The sequence below is a fragment of the Merops nubicus genome, unplaced genomic scaffold, assembly GCF_000691845.1.
Source record: "Merops nubicus isolate BGI_N331 unplaced genomic scaffold, ASM69184v1 scaffold3761, whole genome shotgun sequence".
Classification (NCBI taxonomy): Eukaryota; Metazoa; Chordata; class Aves; order Coraciiformes; family Meropidae; genus Merops; species Merops nubicus.
In genome coordinates, this window is record NW_008588875.1 from 81,705 (window position 1) to 108,859 (window position 27,155).

General features: G+C 37.8%; 1 protein-coding gene across 2 annotated transcripts in view; it reads left to right on the top strand.

Annotated features, from left to right (window-relative positions):
- Positions 1-709: 709 nt before the first annotated feature.
- Positions 710-27,155, top strand: part of ERG (v-ets avian erythroblastosis virus E26 oncogene homolog) — a 62,992-nt gene continuing 36,546 nt past the window's right edge. Inside the window, exon 1 of one of the 2 annotated variants that reach the window (XM_008949377.1) lies at positions 710-782. In XM_008949377.1, coding sequence (XP_008947625.1) covers positions 765-782 — 18 coding nt within the window. In that variant the 5' untranslated portion in view covers positions 710-764. The remainder of the gene's footprint in view (positions 783-27,155) is intronic. The other variant, XM_008949378.1, reaches the window with a different exon arrangement.

The following is a 27,155-nucleotide window of genomic DNA, read 5'->3' on the forward strand; positions in this document are numbered from 1 at the left end:
TTCATGCATGGATAGAGCTGTAAAATAAGGGAAGAGTGTGGAAAATTTAAGACTGTTTATGGCATTCAGACATTTGCTTTTTAATGTATGTCTTTTTGTGACTTCTGTTCCTCAGTAAGAAAGAGACATCAAAAAGTAATTATTAGCTCAAATCAACTTGTGTCTTCTCTAAGAAAAAAAATATGTGCTTGATCAGATAGGCTAGAAAGTGTCAATAGCTCAGGAATCCAGGAATGAGGTTTATGGACAAATATAGATGTGGTGTAAGTGGGGCTAGACTTCATTCGCGTATTTGGAGTTATACTCACTTATACCAAGCCTGGCTTTGGCCCTGAATCAGCAATTCCCCAGTGAATAGACTGCATGAAACTACTGCCGAATTTGGCCCATTTCATCTGACATCTGCATCCTGCCTCAAAGTGGCATGTCACACTTACTGCACATCAGATCACACCTGCCCAGGCCGTCACAGGCAATTGACTTTTTTGTAAAAAAAAAAAAAATTTAAAAAAATTTAGTCACATATCATCAAGAAAAACAACATTGTTTTAGGGCTCTTATCTCTTCACTCCCAAATATCCTGTTTCTTCGAGCTGCAGTGGCCAGGACCAATAGAAACCTCTTCCTGCCATTGGCTGACTTCATTTCCCAGAGTTAGCACAATCTCATCCGCTCTAAACAACCTCATCAAAACTTCTTTCTGGTCAGAGCGAAGCAATAATTATTATTAGCAATTATTAGCGATCAATAATCTTGATCACATTATGGCAAGCACTATTAAGGTAAGAAAGGGGTACCTTTTTTGTTGGAATTTTTTTCAGTGGCATGTTCTTTGGTTTCCTTTATCAGCCTAGATAAGTTAGAATTGGGCAACACCCCCACTGCCACAATAGAGGACAACAAGATTTCCTTTGTACTGCCTAGTAAATTTCCTTTTTCCTACTCCAACCATCCGCAAGGCTTAAAAACTTCAAACTCGGAAAAAAAATTGGGTTTTTTAAATTCACTGTTCAGTGCTGTGGATTGCATATGCGAAGCCCTTTTATGAGAGCTTCTGAAATTTCTTGTAGGTATCATTCTGACAACTTGGATGTGTTTGCGGACTGCCATAAGGGGAGAGGGTGTGCACTGGAAGGAAAACAAGGGCTCCTAAGAGCGCTAAGCTTTTGGATACTTTTAAATGTTTCTCTTGTTGATGGGGACAGAAGTATTATCAAGTGGGAATGAGAGACACCAGCTCTAGTTTCTCTCTCATGCAGGTGTTAATTTTGTGCTTTTCTAGAAGCTCTTAGCCTCATACTTGGTATCTTTCTGAATGTTATTTTAATGGTGGCAGCAAGATCGCATGGGTGTGTTCTTTTTTGTTTTAATTTTCTGGGCAATAAAATTCTCTTATTGGCTTATAAATTGATCTCAGTGCATGCTTTCTTTTTTTTTTTTTAGAATGGCTTTGCAGAGTTTTTCATGTTGTGTTACTTAGAAAGTTGAATAAATCTATATGTCCGTCTATCTAGTTTTTGCTTCTCTGCATGTTGCAATAGACAGCAGTGAAAGATACAGCAATAGCTGTGATTAATTGCAGAAGTATAACTGTAACTAAATGCTTTGTGATAGTGAAACTAATTTTACGTAAAGAGCCAAACAGCATGTACAGTGAGGACTCTGCGGCATTGCATTATCAGAGGTGAGATCAAGGTATTTGTTTTCTTCATGGTATTGTATATTTCTGTCCTTTTCTAATTATGCCAGAGATTTAGTAAGAGATACAGAACAGCAGCGGTGCCCGTCCATCAGCTAAGTGGAGCTGCAGTTTGATCTCTCAGTAACTTCTGCTTAGATGTTGACATTTGGAAGATCACTTGATGCTTTTTTACGGTTTTTGAAATCTGGAAGTCTTGCCTGGAGATAATGTGATTAAAAAGACTAATGAAGCTTCTCTTTTTTTTATAATCACTGGTGTTTCAGGAGGCTATCTATAGAGACACAGATCTCAATCTCCTCTGCATTGCTGGCCAGTATCTTGTATATGCTAACTCCTGAAACAGCTGAATTTCCTTTAGTTTTGCCACGCATTTCAGAGCACAAAGGACATGACAGACACTCTGTGAAAATCTCGAGGTTCAGGGAGTCAAGTTTTGCGTTACTAAAAGAAGGGGTATATGCTTAAATAGTAATGCTGTTTTTTGCATCTATTAATCAGAAGGCACTCTCGATTTTTATGGGAATTTTTTTTCAAAAATGATGGTACAATGAGATTAGACATTGTATGGATTTTGAAGAGCGCTTTTTTTTTTTTTTTGCTTTTTTTAAATTTATTTTGTATTATCCAACTTATAATAGGGTAAATGACTGTAAACAGGATCCCATCATTATTATTTTACCTCCACCTTACACTTAGAGGTGAGAAGAGACTGTGTGCAGCTGTGTATTGGAAAGACTGATAATGCAATGCAGTCAGCAAAGCCTCCTGGTTAGAGAAAACATACATTTTTGTCTCCTCATCTGGGAGTGCAAAACTTGTGGGGGGCATAGGCAAAAGGCAGCTCTAAAGGTTGGGGATTTTTGTGCCCAGGGTACTGGGAAAGCCTTATATGCTGAGGCAAGGTTTTTGTTTATTTAAGTGCAAAATGTAAAATGACTGGAAAGAAATGACTGGTGCTTTGCACTCTAGATGCAGGAAATGTACTCTGACATGGAGCTAAGCCTGTCCAAATAGATTCAATTCCTCTTCTATACTGAGTGCATAAAGAAGTCAGTTAATTGAGAGGTTTCTGAAATAAAGGAGTTCCATTTGAAGGCCAAACAAGTGTTTGTGATTTTGCTAAACAGTTATGTTTAGCAAATGTTTTTTAGAATTTCAATACAAAGGCCTGTATTGTCTTCTGGTAACGGGTAGCCCAGCTGTCCCTACGCAGGTGACAAGAAGCTGTGGTCAAGGAAGGTGGAGAGTCTTATCTAGGATCTGTCTGCCGGGAATACACTCTCTTCTTCAGGGAAGCTGTAGAGTCATTAGATGTCAAAATCGGGTTGTGAATGCCTATGTATTTGCTTATAATTGGGCAGAAAATGCTCTAAAATGTACACTCATGCAAAAGTGGCCTTCCTGTAAGACTGTCTGATTCACCCTTTTCCCATCACAAACCTGCAGACAGACCCATGGGACATTCAGGGCTCATGAGAAATCAGTCTGGCTTTACTGGGGCTAGTCAGTATCTATGAAGTCAAGCACTTGTGTTAGTTTTCTGGCACTGAGTTTGACATCACAAGCATGACTTTACTGGGAGGCATGGCTCTTATCCTCTGCCCTTCTGCTGCCCCCTTCCTCTTCTCTTCCACGATGGGGAAGATGCTGCAGCAGAAGGTTTCTCCTAAGGAGGACACAACAGTGCCTTTTTCCTCGGCTCTGGCATGTGTGGCTTACTTTCATTCTGGCCTTTAGGATATAAGAGTCGCTGTCCTCACTCAGGACAGGGACGTCTTCCTCTGACTGGCAGCAGGACCAGCTCCCATGGAGGGCAGCATAAGAAACTGCAGAGAGGAGAGTGGTGGGAGAAGGTGTGTGTCTCGAGTCAGGATTTTAGTTTTGGTGCACAGTCAGGGGGCATTCGCTTCCCTACGCCTGGTGCACACCCGGCTAACCTCACTGTCATGTTTTTTGTCATTTGAAGGATAAAATGTTTTTTTTCAAATGGAGAAAATCTCCTAAGAGTTAAGATTTCGTGCTAAGGTGACATGTTTCCTTCTGGTAGAAGTGATATCTGACAGATATATGCAATAGCAAAATGGTGCAGAGTACTGAAACTAAAGACTATCAAATCGATACAACACTCATGCTCATGTATGAATGCTCATTATAAGCATTCCAATAGTTACTGTAAATACAATTTTAGAAAGTATCAAAGGCTTCTGAATCAGGCATCTGTCTTTTTTGGTGTTCTTTTTTATTAATAGAATGGAGCAAAAACTACTTGTGTTACCTTGGGATGAAGTAAAAATACTTATCCTGAAGTTAATTTTTTTTTCCCATTATCCTGTACTGGAGGAAAAAACATTAAATAGAAAAATACAGCTAGAATTCTACTTCCTCACCATATAGCAAGCCTCATTATATTTCTCTCCCTGCTTGCCAATGCAGTTATTCTTAGAAAAGCTCTTAAGTTCTCTTGACTTTACAATGCCTTATTTATTACACTTGTGGATTGTTCTTGTACTCTAATTTACTTTCAAATATACCTATGTCCAATTTTTATTATTGATTTCTAAGGTATTAGCATGTCAGCCACGATTTCTGGATAAAAAGTCTATATCTTTGATAAAGGACAGGAGAATCTTTGTGATTTCTAAGGCTTGAAAGAGGATGCATATGCTGATTAAAGCAGTGGCAAGATTTTTTTTTGGTTTGGTGAGGAATCTTAGTCTGTGCTTTTCTCTACAGTGTTACTTTCCTCTCACTTTCTTTTAGAATATCTAAGTACTCACTCCAATTCTTCTAAAGCCAAGGAAAGCTGGAGACAGTTAAAAAAAAATCTTTTCATGGCATATGGAAATGTTTAAGTCTTTGTTTAGAGGACTGCATCTGCCCTGAATCCAACAGAGCTAATACAGTAATTTGTACTTCTGCTCCTTGCATTAAAACAAAATTATAAATATAATTCTCTTTTTGTTCTAATCTCAGTTAGCAAACCGTCCAATGGTATATTTAACTTTAAGCCCATAAATACTTCTGTTGGCTTTAGTGATATAAGACAACCCTCTTAAAGCTAAGCACACACCTGAGTGCTCTGGTGAATCAGAAGCAAGAGCAGCAAGAGTGCCTTAAATCACTTAGGCTGATCTGGCACTCCTTAATTCAAATTTCCACCAATTTCGTGAAGATTTTTTTTTTTTTTTCAGTAAAGGCCATAGGACTTGACCTATAATCATTTCCAGATAAAACAGTGTTTCTGACTCGAATAAAATTGTACAATTTCAAGGAATAAATAGTCATATAAGAACAGAAGAAGATGTTTGGGGGTTTTTCTGTGTTGTTTTCTTTTGCTTTTAATCAGAACTCATTTAACTCAGTCTGGTTTGTGGCTACATATGCCAAAATGAAGTCAAATATAAGGGCTTTGCTTTCTAGAATTAAGTCCTCAGGCAAGGAAAAACAGCCGGAAAATGCGTATGTTTGACTGTCAGAGTTGGTTTGTTTGTTTGTTTTTTTCTTAACAAGAACTATATTATCGCTTAACAAAATGTTTTTCAGCAAGTTCCACAAGTTACAAAAGGCTTTTCAGAAATAATGCTAAAAAAATCAAGTGCTCTTGGAGAATGGCTTGCTGAAAGATAAATACAGAAGTAATTTTGAGAAATGTGGGTGCCAAAAGAAGATACTTATTTTCCAAATGACAGTTTATAAGCCAATAAAAATATATAATGCTGTTCTTTCAGAAACAAATAGGCTTCATAATGCAAGTTTCTAAATCAAGCCAACAGAATTATTTTGAAAATCAGCAAACTGGTGAAAGAAAAAGTCTACGTATTTGATAAAGGACAGGAGAATCTTTATGGTTTCTAAGGCTTGAAGTATATGCATATACTGATTAAAGCAGTGGTAAGATCTTTTTGTTTGGTTCTGTTTTTTTTGTTTGTTTGTTTGTTTTGTTTTGTTTTGTTTTGTTTTGTTTGTTTGATTTTTTTTTGTGAGGAATCTTGGATTTCTACCACTTGTATTATCAATATCAACAAAGTAAAGGTGATAGGTGAAAATATCACATGCAGTGCCAAACTTTGTCAAGTTAACAAAACTCTTTTCATTGACTGCAATGTGGTTTCATCAGATTCATCATTAAGTATTAAAACTTAATTTCTTTAGATGGATAATTATACAGTAGAGAAATTGCTATCATTGTCATAAAAATGTCATTAAACATTAAAAGGTAAAAAAGGGAAAAGAAGTATAATTAATAGTAATTTTTTTAAGGTTAGACTGAAGGACACACCAAATGATCATCCATATATAGTGGACCAGGCAAATGGTCCTTTGGAACTGTGTACTTTGGAAATTAATGGGTGGAAAGAATGCATCCGGAATGATGTCTCCCTTCACTTGCAGTGTATGTTTATTTGGAGTGTGTACCTCAGCTGAAGAGTGGGAAATGGTGTCACTAGGCTGGCGTAACTTTTCACACTAGGAAAAGGTCTGACTTAGTTGAATGTATGTGTTGCCAGGTTAAGCAGGGTCTGATAGATGGGAAGGAAATACAACAACAAATTACAAGGGCTGGGTATATGCAAATACCTGCAGGAAGGGGTGGTGAATAACTATTTATGGGAAGCAGCAGGACTCTTTAAAATTACCTACCTGACTTAAGATAGGTGGGAGAGTGAGCTACAGAGAAACAGTGCTATAACTGAGAAAAAATCCACAGGAGACTGGAAATGGTTTGTTTGACAAATCCCTAATTACAGTCGTGCTGAGAGACAGGTAACAGCCTGTTAATTCTACATGGAAGATTTTGCATAACTCCAATGAAAATGTAAGATTTTTTTTAAAAACTCATTCTTTAGAGTTGAAAAACATCTTTTTTTAGCCGATGTGTTTATTACCCTGATAAACAGTAAAATGCTGCTGCAGCAATTACCTTGATGATAAAGAGTCTGTAGACAGATACTTCCTGCATTCATTTCCTACCCAGATATGTTGCCAAAATCAGGGACTACCAATACAGGAAATGCTTTCAATAGGAACTTCCTATCTGTTAATATCTAATTCACTGAAAAGATCTAAGCCCTTCTTGTTTGATATAAAGGTAATGTTCTACCTTTTACTATTTAAGCCACAGTACAACATATCTCTTTCTGTAAAAATTTAAGATCAGTGCTGTTACATGGGACTATGGAATATCAGGGGTTTTCTCTGCAGTGGTAGGAAAAGTAACCCTGCATTTTGCAATACTGCAAATGAAGATTCTTCATTGTCATTCTGTCAGATGAAGAGAAAGCAACCTCCCTCTAAATCCTTGTTGCCTGCATCCTTCCCTCATTTGTATCCATCACCGAATAAGATAATTGTTTCACTAGCCTTTGAGGTGGACTTCTCCAGTTCAGAAGATGTTCTGGGTATATTAAAGAGCCACAGCCAGCTCTCACAACCCACAGTGACATATATATTCAACTGATACAGAAATTTTACCTCACTGTACAGAGAAATAAAACCATGACTGACCTGTATTTTTGAACTTCTGCTAAGAAAAAGAGAAAACTAGAGCAATGATAACTGTAACTTCTGGGTAATTGCTTTCAGGCACATGAATAGAATGAATGAGGATTTATGAAATCTGAAGTTAAATTGGCCAAAATCTAGCCAAAAGTATTTGGCCAATGGCTTGACTGGAGACAGGCTTTCATCCAAGTTATTCAGGAGCTCAGCCCAAATTTTGTGCATTGTTTTGCTTTTGGTTCTCCTGGAGTCATTCCAGGTTTCTGCCACTGTGCCTGAGACTGTTATCTTGGCCTTTCCCCATGGAACTGAGCAGTCCTTTGCTACTGTGGCTTCATGTATATCACAGCTGTTCATCTTTGAAGAATAGACCCACATTCAGTTATCTCCTCAGACTACTGCAGGAAAAACAATTGTTTATATTCATGTCATGGTCAAACAGACTGGGAATCATAGAATTGTCAGGGTTGGAAGGGACCTGAAAGATCATCTAGTTCCAACCCCCCTGCCATAGGCAGGGACATCTCCCACTAGATCAGGTTGCTCAGAGCTCCATCCAGCCTGGCCTTAAAAACTTCCATGGATGGGGCTTCCACCACCTTCCTGAATCTGAGGTTGAAATTACAGACCCCTCCAGAGACTGAGGTGAACATCGTCTGTCGGATGGGAGAGCCAGTCCTTTGAGGACCTTACCCAAAACCCCAGTTACTGTACATGAGTTCTGCAAGTTGAAGTTAGTTTTGGCAAGTAATTTCCATAACACTATGGGTGAAGAAGGTCTAGGAAGTTGCTTCTTGGCTTTGGGTTCACAGGGCTGTTGGGGAAATACCCACTCTGTCCTGAAAGTAAGGTTCCTGGGACATGGTTAGCCATGCTCTTATCTACTTGCACAAATTTTTATTACTGTTAGTCGTTGGTGTATTCACATCAGCTTCCCTCATGTGTAAGGTATTCCCTTGGAAGTGCTCAAAATTGTTGCTTTTTGCTAATCAGATCAACTGACTGAAGTGGTGGCCAGAGACATTTTTCACATTATTTCCACACAGCCATTACCTTTTAAAAAATTTTCCTGCGATTTGTCATCAGGGCACCATTACATGTACCATTTTCATGGAACTCAGAATCTGATTGTTTAGTCTACATAAAGGGGGAAAAAAGAGGGGGGATCCTGTGCCTTTAATGTTGTTTATAACGGTTGGACAGAGCTTGTCAGGTGAAGGTTAATTGCTCTCCAGTTAAAGCAGTTCTCTGCACAGATGGGTTATCAGGGCTGAACACTCGTTACAAGATTAATCTCGTTTCCGACAAGACTTCCCTTTCCTTCAACTGATTTTTGCTCAGCCATTGGACCTGTCACCAGCCGTTAAAAGAAGGGTGGGTTACCTCTGGGATATTAATGCTTGTGTTTAGTGAAACAATACAAAGCGTGTGTCATATCGGTAGGGAACATCTTTAGGAGACAGCACATTTCAGTGCTGTTCTGAAGGTCGAGATTCATAAACAACAGAAACAATCAAGAACATTTGCATTAACCCTCTTAATGAACACAAACTCCAGCTGAATAATCCGTAGGATCCTTTTCCATGTCTGTTATCTTCTAAATGTGGTATTTTTTTAGTTCCAAAACTGTATTTTTGTTAGAAATTTTAGTCAATGAAATAGGTGTTTGTGAGATGCAGAACCTGGGACTATGTTTCTGTCCAGGCCATTTAACTGATGGACTTGGCCACTTCTGTTAATGTTCATTTCGGCAAGAGGAAATATATCATGATGGTCACTGGAGGAAATTCAAACATCAAGAATTTTGTCCTGGTCTTTGCAGTAACTTGTTGAATTTTCTTCTTTCTCTAACCTGGAGTAAATCAGAACTGGATCCGCACTATCCAGAAGGCTACAGAGGTATAAAATGGACGTAAAGTGAGAACTGGGCACATCATGTTCTTAGCATAATATTGCCTCGCTAGCCAAGACTGCAGGAGATCTGCCAGTCTAGGGTGATCTTGAACACTTTGATGGAGTGATTTCAAGAGGCTATAGCGTGAGCACAAGAGTCTCCCTGGAGTTTGGAGTTTATTTCAGGAGTTCTGATACAACAAAAATAACACAATTTGGCAAAAGTCTTTAGCTGCCAAGTTTCTTCCAGGCAGCTTTAGTCAGTAAATTCCAAAACACTAAACAAATATTCAAGGCAACAAACAGGGTAGCTCTTATGTTTCCTCAGAGCTTCCTGTCCTGGCACTGAATCAATATGGTCCTGTGGACGGTGCTGAGTCTCTCCATTTCCTCCAGTGAACTTTGAATCAGGCTGGGTTGCCCCAGACAAAATAGCAAGCTCTGTGGAGGGTCGCAGGCCATACAGTATTCCCTGACTGGTCACTGTAAGTGTGATCCATCAAACTGTACAGGTGCACGCTGAACTGAAAGCATCTGAGCTGTTCCACTGATTTTTTAGTTCAGGAGTGTGCAAATGTGCCTCATTGTGCTGGGCTCTGCAATGGTGAGGTGATGCCCCCCATTTTCTTTTTATTGAACTAATAAAACAAATCCAGTACATTTTAGACACCTGTAAGGACAGAGGTGCAGAGCTGCACATGTGCAGCGCTAGACAAATTAAGTAGTGAGGAGACTTATGTCCAGGGACACATCAGAAGATCATATTATTTCTTCTGATTCGGAGTAAAAATATAGGAAAAGGGTATCTAGACAAAGGTCATTGTCCTTGTCTAACAAATGCACAGCAAAAAAGTAATTCTTGTTCGCAAGAGCATTCTCACCTACACAGTGAGAAAAATAAATTTGTATACATCATTAGTAATATTTGTCAAGAAAATTATTGTCCTGAAGATGTTTCTGTGAAGGTCTTTTTTGAAGCTGTTTATTTTTAATTTACATTTTATAAACATTTAACGAAACTGACAAATTATATAAAAATAGTTTTTGTTAGAAAATCTGTATCTACAGCCTTCTGACAACTTCTTGATTTTCTTGTTTTCTTTTAATCATCAAAGTAGTCTAATAACCTTACTGCTGAATTCTTTGTTTTGTTTGTGGGGTTGTTTGATTTTTGGTTTTTTTTAATACTGATGAGATTGAAAAATAAAATTTCCTTTGATTCAAAATCCACACATTTTAAGATAATGGATTCATTACATTTATAAAGCTCAAATGAAAAGCAGACAGGGGTTTAACCTCTGGATATTGTACTCTTGAGCAGTATGCATTCAGAGCCAAAGAAATTCAAGTAAGTGGATTCCATTAGTGATTCTAGTGAGATAGGAAAAGTGCATAGTAAATCTTTACAATTCCAACTAAATCATTGGTGTTTTATGCCAAAGGAGGAGAGTTTAACAGAAAGTCTTTAAACGGACCAGGCTGAATTTTTTATTATTTTTAGACAGGCCCCTAAGGTTACATTGTTAAATCTCTGCTTAGAGCCCTGAATAAAGATATTGGTTTTTCCAAGGTGCTGATCAACTTGAGAGTTCCCACTGTTTCTGCTCAGTGAGACTTTGGATGGATTTTTGAAGACAAACCGCTTACTCATCATTAGAAAGTGTAGTTGTGCCACCCACCTGCTTTTACCAATGCGAAAAGAAAAAAAACAACCTACTTGTCAGTCCTGCCTTTCTAGGAAAAGTAAGGAAAATTGAAAGTAGTTACATCTTTTTTTTCCTAGGAAATGTCTTTGTTTAGTAAAATAATTTCATTAAAAGTTGAAGAAAGTCACACAGAAGATGGGCAAAGTGGCTTTGCTGTGCTCTTCTTTCTTGTGCCTTCCTCCCAACCTGTAGCTTTAACCAGCTGAAATGCTATAAAACTGCGGTTTTGCCAAACTTCTCCCATATTTTCCCTTCCCATCTTTAATATACAAAAAAGAAGTTGCTTGTATTTTGCAGAGTGATAACCATTCCATTTTAAGCTCTTCAGACCTTTCATTAGGTGGTGTGTTAGGTTTTTATTTGGATGGGTATTGATGACATACTTTCAGAAAAATAGTTGCCACTTACTGTTGCTCCTCATGCAGTGCTTTTGTGTTTTGTTTTCTCATATAGGATGGGATGCTTTAGCTCCAAATATTCAAAATGGCATAGCAAAGAACTACAAATTGCAAAACTGCTTGGTAGGCAAGCATGTTACACATTTGACAACTACCACAACTCTTTTTTTTTTAAAAAAAGTATTTAAATAGATGTTAAAAATATACTTAATTAAAGCACAATCTATAAAACGTATGTATAAATTTTTTACTTAGAACTCATTCTACATTAATTTTCTCTGTAGTAGCTCCTGGATCCTTTTCCCATATCTTCATCACGTACTTATTCTAACCATTTAGAACCCAGACCAGAAAAAATTCAATTCCAAGTATGTTCTGAGCTTGAGCCTTCATAGTGCTATTTTCCTGTTTCATAAAGGTTTTGTTTGGCCTCAGTCTCTGTCAGTGTCAGCTGCTTCTTGGTGGATGGAGTTCTTGCCAGCTCTCACAATTTTTATCAAGAGTCTTGTGATATTTAGCAGTTTTCTTAAAGGGCGGTTTCTTAATTCTGTGAACAATTACAGTCTTCAGTTTTCATTCACAAAAGACCCTCTAGTACTAAAGAATCTACCCTGACGTCTTAAAACTCTCATGAGGCAGGCCCAAAGTGCATTGTTTTTAAATACTTTCTATTTCTGAGGTCTGACTTAAAAACTTTTAACACTTCATGTAACTGGGCTGAACTCAACATAGGGCAGAGGCCCTGCAGAACTACACACACCACCTGGACATTGCTCACGCGCTTCTTCAGGGGCAGCATGTAGTGCTGGTGCCACTTGGGTCTTGACCTCACCTTACGTGCAGAGGCAGATCTCACACAAAACAAGTACCTCGTCTAAGGGTTTGATGCAGATGAGCACTCAGTAACCTGGAATTTTAAGGTTGTTTTTCAATTAATAAAAAATAACAATTCAAACACATTTCTGGTCATGCTTCTAATTTGTAAGGTGGGTTTCAGATGGATGCTTGCTATCTGATGACAATATTTTGTCAAAATTAAGCTATGAAGAAATAAAGCTGGCAGAACACTTGCTGAAGACATGTATTTTCTATATAGTCACTAAAAAAAAGCTTCAGCTCTTTTTTTTTAAGTCCGAAAATGCCCAATGTATGTAGTATCACAAGTAAAGATAATGCACCTCTATATAGCTTCGTAGCAATTTTCTCACCAAATCTTGCAATTTAGGGCGCTTGAAGGCTTTTTTGACACTGGAGAGAATCAGTTAAGCTAGGCTACTTGTAAAAGGTCAGCATTAAGTGGGGTGTCTGTGAGCCCCAAGACATTGTTTAGCCTGCCTTTTTTTTTTTTTTTTTTTTGTTCCTTTCCTTAGTGAAAAGAGGAAGTCTTGGAGAAATTCAAGACGACTTAAAATGTTGCAAAAGGTTCTGTACAAAAGTTTCAAGGTGGAGGTAGAGAGCAGTGGAATATGATACTGAAATTAAGGTGACAGTAAGGAATGTTATAATTTTTGTCAGTGAAAAATATTCAGAATTCATGAGATGATGACATGAGCTTAAAAGTTATGGAATTTTAGGGAACAGTAGGTGTTATATTGTTCATCTTATCTACCTTTTAAAGCTTGAAATACACAATTTTTTAGGTGAAATGAAAACTGACCGTCTTAGTTTTTTAGCTGACTCTAGAATTTAGGTCCAAAGGAAACTCAGGTTCACTAAGATCATGAAAGTTGGCCATCACAGTTGTTAAAAAGGAAGCTTGATAAATCCTCAGAATTAATTCTCAAAATCTTATTTGTATAATATAAAGTAAATAGCATTGGGAGCATGTGGAAAATGGAATTGATATAGTTTGACCATGACCCTAAAACTAGATGCTGCGCAGAAGCAAAACCAATACAATTTGTTTAAGAACAATTTACAGATTTCCCTACCTGCTTTTTATTTAGCAATCGGCAGAGCCAAGTGGTTTTTCTGTTCTAGGGGACATGAAGCCTGTGGTGGTCCCAGCAAAGCTGTGGGAATAATGCACAAGGAAGAGTCCTCAGTTCATACATGTGAATGTATTCACCTTATCACATGTGTTGTTTGCAGGGCAGGTGATTTAGCAAAAGGCTTAGAATAACATTTCAGAGATTAACATGAGACTATTTGGAAACTCACCTGGCTCAGAAAGAAATTGCACTGTGATTCTCTACTTTGTCCTACTGCTAAAAAGCCCAAACAGCACTGGCATGAAAAATTTATTCAACCAGATACTGTTTTCTAATGTGTATCTTTTGTATTTGGTGTACTATGAATGTTTTAATATCTATCCATTTTATCCCAGTCTATCACTCAACGTGTTCACTAACTACCAAATGCTGACTCTATCTCCTTTAGATGACAGAGGAAAATTAACACAGAAGCTCACAGCATAAGTGTCCAATTCCCTGACAGTCAATATCTTTGTTTTTCTTCCATCTCTTTTACTATCCCTTTCTGATTTATTTTCTAAGCCTCCTAGAGCCTGTGGGTTTGCTGATCACATCACATCCCTGAACTAAAATGGATGATGTTTTTTAAGTTAGTTTTGTACACTGGTCAAAAAAACCCCCAAGACCTCATTTGTCTCCACATATTGAAATCTTATAATGCTAAGGAATGGAGAGTCTGTCATGTAAATGGTAACCACTGTGGATAACTTCAGCACACCAAAGTCCTCATGAACATTATCTCCATTGACTCTGATTTTCTCAGTTTCTCAGTTTGATTTTGTTGTTCTCCGTGCCTTCCCAGTGATCCAGCCACCAGCAGGATCCATATTCTTGCGTTAATCATCCATCTCAGATTGCAGTTTCTTTGCTTTATGTCATCTTTAGTTCCCTTCAACTTGTAAATACCTGTTTCTGAAGGATAGAGCTGGTTTCACACTGTTTATTTCCTGTATTGTCAGACAAGCACCTTATAAACCCTTCGACCAGAAACACATTTCACTGCAAATTTAGATCTTACTAAAATCCTTGTAAGAGTAACTTGCTCTTTATGCAAAATCTTTTTCTCTAAATAATGAAAATAAAGGAGGAAAAAATTCCAGAACCTTCGTATCTGTATGATCAGTAGCCTGCTAATTACTCGTGTTGTTGCTGGCTAGGTACAGGACATTTTGCCTTTTTTAATTTCCATGTTGTATGCCCAGTGGGAATAGAGAGTTACGTAGCACCGATGAATGACAGCGAGTTTTGTACATGCATGATCTGATGTCTAATGACTTGGGCAGAGGACTGGAAGGGAGGCTTTTCAGTTATATCCATAGATCCATAGTGTGATTTGGAAAAAATCACTGTGCATTTTCAGAAAGAGATGCTTTTTCTTTTCTAGTTTTCCATCTGAGACACTTTTATTGTGATTTTCAGAGCTTTTCTATCTCAAACAGAAATATGGTGTCATTACTAAACTCTTTGCATTTTTAATCTGGCATAAAATGGGACATCAATCTACTCAGCTCCTAAAATTTCATAGGCTGCCAGAAAGCTCAGTTAATGCTGAAGTTGTTTTACTGCTTTGAGAAATATCTATACATAGATATCTGTTAGCTCTTATTCGCAAATAGTTCTGCTTATGTCAAAAGAAGTGCTCATACTAAAGATCAGTGTGGAATGTAATCATGTAGTTACCAAGTTTTAAAATTAGTATTGTACTTTTCACTATAAGAATTGATGATTTCACTGACACCTAAAAAATATTGTGAGAGTTAGAAAAATATCCTCAGGGATTTTACTAGATATACAGAACTCCAGTCTTGGAAAACTGCATAAATAATAACTGAATTTTCAAATAACTGATTTTAAAAAATTATTTGTGCATGTGACAAATGTAATATTTAGTGTACGCAACATAAAAAGCCTATTTGTAGAAAAGGTAAAATACAAGAAGATATGACAGGAATTTAAAATGTTTCTAGCAAACGTTTTCTCTACAGTCATGACTGAAGTCTGAAGCTTCAGAGGGTAATGAACAGCTTTAAAACATGCCTGGTCAGTGATGAAATGTTCAACATGAGGAAGCAAAAATCTTCCTGAAGCCTAAGATCTGTTTTCCATATTCTTACAAAAGAGTTGGTTTCTAAAGATCTGGGTTTGATTTCAGTCTTACTGTTAGTATCTTATAAGAAAGCTTTTATGTATTTAAAAAACATTCAGAAGAGTCAGCATTCCCTTAGCAAGACACGTTTCTGTTAACTCTGATGGAGCAAAAGTAGCACTGAACAATAGTTATGTTTTGGTAAAATTAGTATTTGAAGACTTCAGCAATCAGTTTGTTATTTGGCTGGCTGCAGTATTAGAGTAATGAAAAATTCATGCTTTGAACAGATGCCTAGTTCAAACACGGCTACCTGAGGCTGGGCACCTACGTGGATGTGTGCATCGTACTTATTTTCTTGACTTGGAGATGTATTGAACACCCACAACTACAAAAGCCTCGTTAACTGGATGTGTTCCAGGTAAATTGAATGATATATTAAGAAAATGTAAATATTTTCCTTGGTCAAATTCCAATCTACAGTCTGTCAAGCTCTCAGAGGGAAAATAAAACATAAAAGCCCACCTTCCTGCTCTCATGTCAAGTGTTCTTATCAACTTACTGTTGCCTTTGGCTTACCTCAGCTGTTGGCAGCTCCTGACATTATCAAAAGCCAAGCCCCAGTGTTGCAGTAGGGCAGGAGGATTCTGCACACGAGGGGTGAGAGCCATATTCCCTTTGTTGGGACATGCTGCACTAGGGAATTTGGCCCAGCAGGAGCCTACAGGGATATTTCCTCCCATCCTGCACAGGTATCTATAGCAGGGTGCATTTTGGGCTGATGGAGGAGTTCAGGAGGGCACCATCAGTACTGCACATTGCATTTGCTCATGCATGTTCTCCACAATGAGGTCCAGGGATGGTCCTAGGCAGTAAAAAGCACCTGAAAGAGCCCTCCAGTTTCTCCCTTGCTACATTGGTATTGACACGGAGAGGGAGATCAGCTAGAGCAGAGCCAGAGAACGCAGCTGCAGGAGCTCAGACAGAGATGCATAATTTCTATGGTTTTAGCCGGGTTTGCTCCAGACTGTCCTGAATAGCTCTTTGCTTTTCTTTCCCCTTTCCTCAGTATTTTCCCTTCACCTCCACTCCACTTCTTGCCTGCCATGTGTACTAGCCTTTCATTTTTTATTATCATCTGTGTAGTTAATTTGAATTGGAAAAATAACCTCTGGCACAATTGTGACAGTCATAGTAGTCAAACTATGCATTTCTGCTTTGTATTTCTTTCCCTCAGCTTGTGTCTCTTCTGTGTCAGCTGCAAGCATTTTGTGACAAGGTCTGTCTACCACTTTGCCTTAGTTTTGTGTCGAAGATAGAAGAATCTATTTCTTTCTTGCATCTAGCACTGCATAACATTTATGGTTAGTAAAAACTATCTAGGCTTTCGAAAGGGTTTTTTTGCTGCAGTAGTATGGCAATTTAGAAGTCTGCAGTAGGAAGTCAGTAGATTGTGCCATTAGTGTTGCCCCGTATCTCCATCTCTGCAGAGTATACCTTTCATGGTAATGCCAGGTCTTGCTGACGCATGGTGGTGTTTTGAACTGTGGGTTTTAATTGCAAGTGACTGCAAAGTCTGTATTTTTCCATCTTTTATGAACAGAAAAATGAAATGAACCACATTTTTTTTTCACTGCAAAAGCAGTGTCTCCTTACCCCAAGATTTCAAAGCTGGTCAGATTCTTGATTTGGGGAAAAGCATTCCAATTGTGTTGATTTTACGAATGTTTCTTTCTTACTTACATAATTGTCATGGACAGCATGGCTGAAATAATTTGTTCCTCCCTTACTTTTATTCCTTCTTTCTGTTTGTATATCCTTGACAAACCAAATACAGGAACAGGATTTTAAAATGGCATGGTGACATTTATCACTGACTTTTATCATGTGTCTCAGTGTGTGGTATGCATAATACCTACAGGAGTTTAGAGTATGGATTTTCTTGGTTTACTGAATACCGGGAACTTTGAAGGTGGCTCAGGTCAGCCAGGAACTAAATCAACATGATCTTCTGGTTTTCCTTTTTTACAGGATGACATGTATTATTTCACTTTATTTAGTCCACGCTTTCATTTTATTAGATTGCAGAGAAGCATAAATGGTGTCTGTTTACATTCCTTACCGATTCTACTTGAAATTATGACCAAGTATGGCTTGAGTAATCTATAAAAAGATATGGTAGTTTCTGGCTGTCAGACATATAAAGGTGTTCCTGGAAGCTCAAAACCCAGAGTGCAAATCAGTTAGCCACCTCGATGATTTTGAAACCTCAAATCCTTTGAAATAGTTGGCAACTTGCCTGTTGCATATTTACAGTTACACAACTCTTCCTCTCTGTGACTTTTAAAAGTTCCTCCTTCCTTTTTTGTTTAAGTCTCTTGGCAGCATCAAAACAGCTTTTCTCTTTCTCCCCCTCCCCAGCCATCCCCCCTCTAGCTCTCTCTCCTTGGTATGGCACATTGTTCTGTGGAAATGTGTTGGTTTGAGTTCACACTTTGTTTTCCTGCTGTTTTTCTGGGAAGTTGGATGTGGCACAAAAGATATAGGAGCAGCTTGTAGGAAATGGATTTGTTTGGGGAAACAACAAAAGAGAAGTAGCCTGCATTCCTCTCCTGTATGTTTGAAGGCATAACATACAGTATATAAAGAATTTCAGGGGTCAGTTTTCAATACAATCAATACAATCCAAAGAAAAGTAAATAAAAATATTTTCTTTTACCATATCTTAAGCTTTGCATCCACACAGCTTCATTTCATTTAGTAATGCTTATAGACACTTGGTCTTAATTAGCAGTGTATGGGGAAAAGCATCTTAATGGTTTCTGCTGCTGTAGTAAGTGGGGACAGTCTCAGGGTCTGGTTTTAAGATTGTCTTAAATTGCATTGACTTTCTCAGTTCTTTTTTCATCAATGGCAGTGGGTGGTCTTTTTTATGCTTCTGGAGCTAATGTTGGTGTCATTGAAAAAAAACAGTCAATATCAGATGCAGGTCGTGGTTTTAGTAAGAGTGATAACACTAGTAATCACTAGTTCAGAAAAGATACTGCTACAGGGTAAAACTGCAGGATTTTACTTGTTGCCACATCAAAGATAGTGCCATGTGCATTTTCCTTTTCTTCTTCACATGTACAACTGAAAATGGACCACAACTTGTTTCTGCTGTATACAAGACTCAGCAGAAAGTATGGTCTCAGAGCCACAAGTTGAACAATAGAAATGAAGATTGAATTTGTGAGATAATTATCATAAAAAAAAAAAAAGGAAAAAGAGTGAGGAAAGCTGAATTTTTTCAGAAGTAATTGCTTGTATTTTGTAATTTTGGGGTGGCGATTTTGTTTAGAAAGACATTGTTTAAATTAGGTAATAAGAACACTCAATTTAAAAGCAAAACCACAGTTCTAATTTGGATTTTTTTTTTTTTTTACTGTCAGAATGCAATTTTTTTGTCTGTGTGTATGTGAGTGTGTCGTGTGGTTGTTCTGCTTTGTTTTGTTTGGGGACAAAGAAGATGCATTCCAACCTTTGTCCGTCATAGGTATGAAGAAACATTTTCCTTCCAACTGTTGGTTTGGCTAACTCTCTAACTGCAATATATCAAAAAACACACTGATCTCTTTGACTGATCTCATAGTTAATGTTTAGGCTAAATCAATATCCTCACTTTATACCAGTTCAGTAGAGCAGGTTAAATATCCTTAAACATAAGCACTGACTTTATTGCTGTTTTGCTAAGCACTCTTCTGTGTTAATCTTTGCACAGACAGAAATTACTTAATACTGTGGCATTCAACCCTGTGTTAATTTCGTTAGTCATGTTTTGTAACAAGTGACAAAAATAACATGTGCTGAAGTATGAATCAAGATATTCATTATAAACAATTATAGGAAAGTATGTTAGGCTATACACCGTAAAGGTTATCATGACAGGAAGTCATATTTTACATACACAGTGAGCATTCTTTGAAGGTTCATTCTGATTTTAGAAAGATTATCCATCTAAGCAATATTCCACATGCTTGTAAAATGGGGAGTACCATGAAAAGCATATAATACTATATATGTGTGTATTCAGTGTATACATGGAAGATGCAGGATAAAAGGTGACAGAGAAAAAGGAAAGGAGAATAATCTAAACAAAAGGCCTTCTGTTACAATGTTGTGCACTCTTGATATAGTAAAGTTTTAAAAAGTGATAGCAATTTGCATTTTAATTCCAGTTATCTAATGCAGAGAAGTCAGTAAAAAATATCAAGACAAATACATTTGGAAGTAAATAAAAACATCCGTAAAAATAAACATGGCCTAAGCAGTGTTTGCAAAAGGTATCATTTAATAAGTGTTGGATGTAATAAGTGTTCTCTAAATAGGGAAGTGAGAATTTTAGATGTATGAAAGTGAACCCAGGGGAGCGTCTGAGACCTTGTCAGCCTGATACAGCAGGCAAGAGGATCTCCAGCTCCAAGGGGTCTCTGAGGAGGAAGGTGAGCTGCAGGAAAGCAGCTCCGCAGATGCCCGAGATTGGTTCCCCCTCCCTCTCCCTAGACTAATTGTCATGCCTGGCTTCTGGTTGGAGAGGACCAGCCAGATTTAATGAGTAACACACACAGTGGACAGGCTTTTGTTTTCCCATGATTTCTTTGGGGTAGCTAATATTACATTTGGAGCTAAGATCCCCCATAACTGTAGTCTTTCCAGCCAGAAAGGGAGTGACCCTCACACGCACAGACGTGTGCGCACGTGCACGAACACCACACACAGAAGCGTACAGGGAAGTGATGGGTCACCTACAAGTTCAGTTCATGGCCGTCATCCAAGTGTTATTTCCCTAATGCTGTTAGACATTCATAAAAACTAAAGGTTCATTGGAAAGGAAACTATTTTGTATTCTCTTTTCAGTTTTACACCTAATATTTAATTCTTTCACCAGTGCAAAGACTGTAAAGGTATCTTCATTCCTTCCTATACATTTCTCATCACTTTTCTGATGAGTTTTTCTTTTGTACATAGTATGCTTTAGAGAAAAGTATTTTAATGCCTAAATTATTTTTACTTTGACATTTGTTCAGAGATTGAGGTGGGAGTATCTAAAAATGTGTGTGTACATATAATTGTGTGCATATATATATATTTGGCATATATAATTATATATACAAATACATATGTGGTGGATCAACCCACCACAGCTAGCAAATATTAAACAGTATAAATTTAATGTATAATCTTGTAGTTATGGCTAAACAATAGGAAAAAGAGCTGGAACGGTTACCTCCCTGGACAACTCTTTTGAATAAGGCAGAAGGAAATACGTGGTATTTTTATGTCAAGAATTTTCTCAATAACATTTCCAAAGCCAGAGTACCAGGACAATTACTGTGTTCAAGTAAAGCCTTTAGTTCTGGACAGATGTATAAGTGCAATAAATATGCAGTAATTCTTGAAGACCTCCCATTCAGATTGCTGGGGCTACTCACGATGCCAAAGATTCTAAGAGGAAACAGCTATGGGATTGGATTGCATGCATAGAATGGGATCGGTGTCTTGTTTTGGGCAACTGTTTTGATCCCAAGACTCTTTCCCAATATAATTTTGATCTATTGGCAAAAGTTCATAGCAGGTGTGGCGTGCAGCCTCAGTTCATTTCCAGTTGGGCTGTGGGACACTGCAGAAACCTGCCACCTCGTTTGCCAAACAAATCTTTGCTTGAAAGATTGCTGAAAAAAACACAGATGTTTATATTTTTTAACAAAGTAGAAGGTTGGCTCGTCCTTCAGATTGATAAAGTCTGATACTGGAACAGCAAGGTAGAAGCAACAGGCTAGCCATAGACTGAGGCAGAAATGAAGCTTTGTATCCAAGTTTTCCCATTTTTCTAGACATTTTGAGGCCTTAGAAGCTATGAGCCAAGCATGAAGGAGGAAAAAAGTCAAGCTTTCAAAGTTCATAATTGACAATACTATCAAGTTGAAAAGGAATAAAAGTCTATTGTATTGACTGGAAAAACAGTCATTCAAACTTCTGTGTTGCAGCTTTTTATATGGATGGAAGTGCTAAAATAAGCATACAAAGCTGCAGTTTCTTTAAAAATGCGTATACAATATACAATCTGCAGGATACGATTGTATTGTTTTTAGCATTTGTGAATTAAGGTTGACATAATCATTCAGGAATATGTATTTTGAGCTCAGCTGATCATTGTGCTGTACCAGCCCTGCTGCCATCTATCCCTGTTCATTCTGCTGCTGGTGCAGTAGGTAAAACCTGGTGCTGCCTCAGCCTTTAAGTGGTTTACCAGCACTCTGCTCACACAGAAGCAAAACCAGAACCAGACACATCACTGTATAGCACTAGATTGTCTGCTTTACTTCCTAGACTTCTTGATACAGTCTTGTGAATTTTGAGGTCCACTTCCATTCAGAAATGTGGTGCAGTTCTTCGGTGGTTGCGCACGGGCAGAGCTGCTTCCAAGCATACCCCTTTTGAAAGTACTCAGGCATTGAGCATGTGCTGAAGCAAATGCAGAATGGCGGCTTTCATTACTGCATCTGAACAAGCCCACTGTGTTGCTTTGGTGGTGTCCAGGAAATGTGGCATGTATGAAAGAGTTGCTCATTTCCACTTGCTAATTCTCAGTTTGGGGTTGAACTATTCACTTGGGGTTTACTGTCAGATAAAGACTTCAGATGAAGTAATTGATTGTGAAATGGCCACTCTTTGAAGCAGACGCTCATGGATGCTTCCTGATCTCTGGAAGTTAGTGGTTAATTAGCTGTACTCAGTGTGATAATTTTAGTGTGTGAGATGCAGGGTAGTCCCAATGACAACATGGAGCTTGGCATGAGGGAGGTATGTTTTATAAGCCAAGACCCATTTTTAGTCATTCTTCCCAAGCTGTCGCTATCTGCAATAGTGGAATGGTGATATTTTTCTTATTTTATGAAGCACTCGGAGACCTGGAGTTGAATGCCTCATGCTACAAATATTACCATATTATGAAAGGAGGTAACAAAAATAGCTTGGGCAAAAATAGGATTTGCCAACATTTCAGGAAAGACAGTCTACACATTAGAAAGGATGATAAAGTACCACAGTCCACATCTGAATTTATAATGTTTTGGAATTTGTTCATTAAGACACCAAGTATTAAACCTTCAGGCCTAGCCACAAGGCTTCTGTTCACATTTCTAGTTCTAGTGAAGCCAGGAGAATGAATTACACAAAGAGGGCTGCAGGATCAGTCCTTAAACATCTGCTATTTTTTCCCAGAAATCAATCTAGCCTGCAATTTCATAACATCATTTTGATGGATCCATTTTTCAAGTGGGACTGTGGCAGTGGCTTTCCTTCACTTCCAAACATCCTTTGTATTTTTCTCGGCAGGAGGTGAAGATACCAGATAAGTGGCAGCACCAGGCCTGTGTTTGGATTAACACGGATTATTCAAGTGGCCTTTACAAATAGGTGTAGGAAGTTAGCTGAGCTGGCAATAAGAGTATCCTGGGTGGAGGTGAGGACAACATCTGTCTTTCCTATCTTGTACTTGCCAAGGCTTTTTGTTGTTCCTGAACTCTCTCATGAATATAATATGTGGATTTTTGTCTGATCTAATGAATCCAAGATTTAGAGATTTAGAAAGAAAACATATTCCAGATGTGTGGTGCAATTCCTGACTCAGGTGACTGCATTTTAAGTAGTAACCTTTTCCAGTATGTTCCACACAGCATATTGAATATCTTGCAAAACTGCTCCTTTTGTAAATGGTCAGAAAAGAGTTGTAAGAGCGTCATAAAACATCAGTCTTTTTTCTTTTTTTTTTCACTGATTATTGCTGGATAATTCCAAGGCTCCAAGACTTGGCTTTAAGGCAAACTTAGGCTAGAAGCTCTGTAAGCAGTTCAGCCACAGCTTGCTTTATCACGCAGTGATGCATGTTGCAGACGTGAGCGGAGCAGAGTTCCAGGCTGGAAAGCTGCCCACTGCTCTGTGAGGTTCTGGTGTCCAGCCTCGCAAGCGCGCTCTGTTCATCCTGTTCCAGTGTGGAAATGACATTCCTGGCATTTTCAAATTAGGCTTTCACTCCAGATAAACAGCTTCCTAGAACACCAAAAGATGCAGTTTGAGGAGGAATAGAAAGAGCAGCAAACGAGAAAAGGAACTTGGTGAAGTCTGGGGCATGTGTGTACCAAGGTGCATATTTTGTGCTTTCTTGCACACTTTCACCTGATATGTCTTTCAGTTACAATTGTATGTAATTTGATTGCACGCAATTTCAGTGAGAAAGGTTATGAGGTATACAAGGGATACTGAATGCAAAAAAAGCATGGAAACGCTTAGTGGAGCTAATTGCATGGTCTTAATCAGAGCAATCTTCCCTCAGAAAATGCAGGTCGTCTCCAAATGTAATTGTTTATTAGAATATTTTAACATCTGCAAAACACATGCCAGTGTATTACGATTCAACTTTTTAATAAGTGTTTTGGTACAAGTTTTCATTTAACAGCTATTTGTCTAATTTAAAATGAAAATAAGTCCCATTATGTCAGAATTCTTCATAGAATGGAGAATTAATTTTTCTGAGCAGCTGGAGGCATCTGAAAAGTGATAAGAAACAGCCTATGTCTGTATAGATTGTGTCTGTGTAGAGGTCTAAGCTTTTGTTTACATGTGTATTATCATAAAATCATGTTAGAGAAGTAAAAGTTGTTTACATTCGTAAGGAGAAATAGCATAAAAAGTGTCAAAAATAGATTATATAAATGTAATAACATATGGCAAAGCTAATTTGTAGTTCTTAATTGCAGTGTTAAGTCCCTCATAGTCAGGAGCAACAGGTCTGTTTTTCAGTTTGAGTTTTGGACTGTGGAAGTTCTGACTCCACAAGCAGTAAATGCATTTTACTGTCTGCAGCATCTCTCAGCATACAGCAAGGGTTGTTGCCGTGTTTGTGTCTCCTCATACATCCTCTGTTTTACGTTCAGGCCTTGCCCAGTGTCCTACTGGTTTGTGACCAATGTTTTTGATCATACTGGTGTGTTATTGCATATTAACATTTTGGCAGTGCTGACCAGTATGTTCCTGACTTTCAAAGTTCTTGAAGCATTTTTTTTTTAGCAGCAAATCACTTGATAGATTTTGGATAGCCAATGGGGATTAAAAAGATCTACTAAAACTTTTCTGTTACAGATTAAGCAACAAAATATGGAGATATTTGAATAAATTTTTAAAAAAAACAGTTCTGAATATTTTGAGATATGCATATATCCACACACACAAGATGAGTGTACTACCTGGAGACATAATTCCACTTAATTGCTGTACAAATGAATGGAAATGGTGTCACATCTAAAGTGGAAGCTGGGTTGATGATATGGAAGGACAGTGCATAAATGTATTTCACACACCAGCTGGCATGCTCCCTAGTCAGTATGAACCTGAGAAAAAGCATCACCAGGTAAGAATAGCCTCCAAAGTCTTTTAAAATCCTGCTGCAGTACTTTTTCCCCAATAACCCACATTACAAGAAAATTATGCTAAACATCTGCAACCTTATTGTCTTTAACCATTTCTTAAGTTTGATCAAGCTTTAGGAAGAGCAGTCTTTCTCCTTAGTTCCTGACATTGCATATACTTCTCATTATGGGAAGTACTTCAATCACATTTCCTGCAACTTCATGTTTCTAGGCCAAGTAATCTTGCAGTAGATTAAGTAAACACCTTTGTCCTAATGACTTTGTGCCTACTTTAAAGGCATTACTGTACCTATTGTTCTACAAATTTGTCAGTCTGTTATTATTTTTTTTTAACTTATCAGTGAAGGAGAAGTCAAAACCAAATAGAGAAGACATTTTGTTCTTTTATCATTAATATGGAAAATCCAAATGGGAAGCCAGGTTTTGCATAGTACAAGCGATTAAAAAACAAAAGAAATCTTAATGAAGGAACAGATTTTTATGTTTTGCTGGTGATGTCATAAGAGGTAGTATGTGGAGAAAAGAAGTCAAAATAAAGAAAAGCTATGTCCAATATCGATCTTAGATATTTTTACCAACAGCTTTACTTCATGTACTGGCATGAAGGACGTTTCTCACCTGCCACTGTATGCAGTATGTGTTGTTTTCTTCATATTACATTACCCAGATACTGGTTACTAGAAATTAAAGTCTTCATTTCTGAGATGTCATGAGGATGTTATTGTCATACGAAATCCAGGAAGATGACCCATCCACTACTAAAATTATTACCATAAAGATATAAAACTTGGCAAGATTGAAGGGGGACTTATAATGTAACTATTTTATAATATTTATTATTGTTTACCTTGCTTTATCCTGCTTACTGTTTGCTGTTGCCAAACCGCTCCAGGAACAATATTCATAGGGATGAGAAAAAAAATATTAACATGCAAATGAGTAATGAAAAGTATTTGCTAGAAATAGAACTGGCATACATATGTTAACAAAGTTGCCAAAAATTGTCAGTGTTAATAGACATTTTGTCTATGTTTATATGTGGCCAGACCATGCAGCTATTCTTCATAATGTTGAATGCTGACAATTTTTATGATACTTTTGATCCAGGAGCTTACATTTAGAATTATAGTAGAAAGCACATTTTTAAGTCCCTGTATTTAAGAAAGAAATACCTGTGCTGCTTTTTATCAGCTGTTCAGTACAGTAGCTTGCTGTTAGAGCCTTCCTTTCACAGCTTATGTAGGATTAAGGCTTGAAGGCTTTAATTAGTAAAGAGAAATCAAGGAAGGTTAAGTTTAAATGATGCATGCAAGAAGCAGATGAAGGACATTTTTATTGTGTTTTGGGGGATACCAAATTATGCCCATTATCAGACATTCTTGTATAGCTCAAAATTGCTTAACATTTCTTGATGTTATTTCTATGCTTTCGCACAGTATGAGTATTATGTGAGATTATATTAGCTTGTATGAGCTCTGATTTTTCAGCATCACTGTGTCTTGTAAGGTCACTGGATTCAGAAGAGCCTGGGTCAGAAATCCTCACCTCTTAAGATCACTGAGAGGAAGAAAGGCAGGAGTTGCCAACCCTGGACACACAACTCCCACCCAAGTGTTGCAGAAAACTTTCCACTGTGCAGGAGGTTATGCAAAGACCACATATATAATCTGTAGCTGCTGCTGGTAAATTTACATTGATAGTCCTGGCTGCATTTGAAGGAGAGGACAGTTGGTATGACTGCCTGAGTCCTAGTTAACAGGAGGAGTAGCTGAACAGGTGCTAAAGAGTTTCCATGTTTCCCACACTGAAACCTCAATCTCTCTTATGTGCAAGAAAAGAGAAAAGATAGTTAAAGAGGAAGTAAGGCTAATTTAGATCTCCTTTGGACCATGTTCTCTAGTTATGCTTACTCCTCAAAATTATGCAAAAGCTTAGATGGTCAGTTCAGCTTTGGCAGAGCGCTCAAGGGAGGAGTGATACTCGTCCTACTGTCCTTCAAGATAGGCTAGCAAAGATCAGTGAGGACTTGGAGTAAAATATCAGAAATACTCACTATCACAGGGTACACATTAATAAGCCTTCCACATAAGGACCGACCCAACAGCATGCAAAGTTGGCAGAACTTCAGTTATTCCTATGGAGCCTTTACAGACCTGTCAGCATGCACTAGCTGATAACTAGCAGGATGGAATTCAGATGAGTGTTTGCTATTAGAACAAAACTCCAGCTAGCAAATAGAGCTTTTTTGGTCCATGAATAACCAGGCATTTTTTTTTCTGAAATCTGAAATCTGCCTCTTGGGTTCTTAGATTAATTTATGTTTGTCTTGGTTTTGCTGTAGTCTTTAAGATATTCACACAACTCTTATTAATTAGGCTCATATTGCCAGCATTTGCTGTCCTCCTCAGACAGCTAAAATGTGTGTACTCTT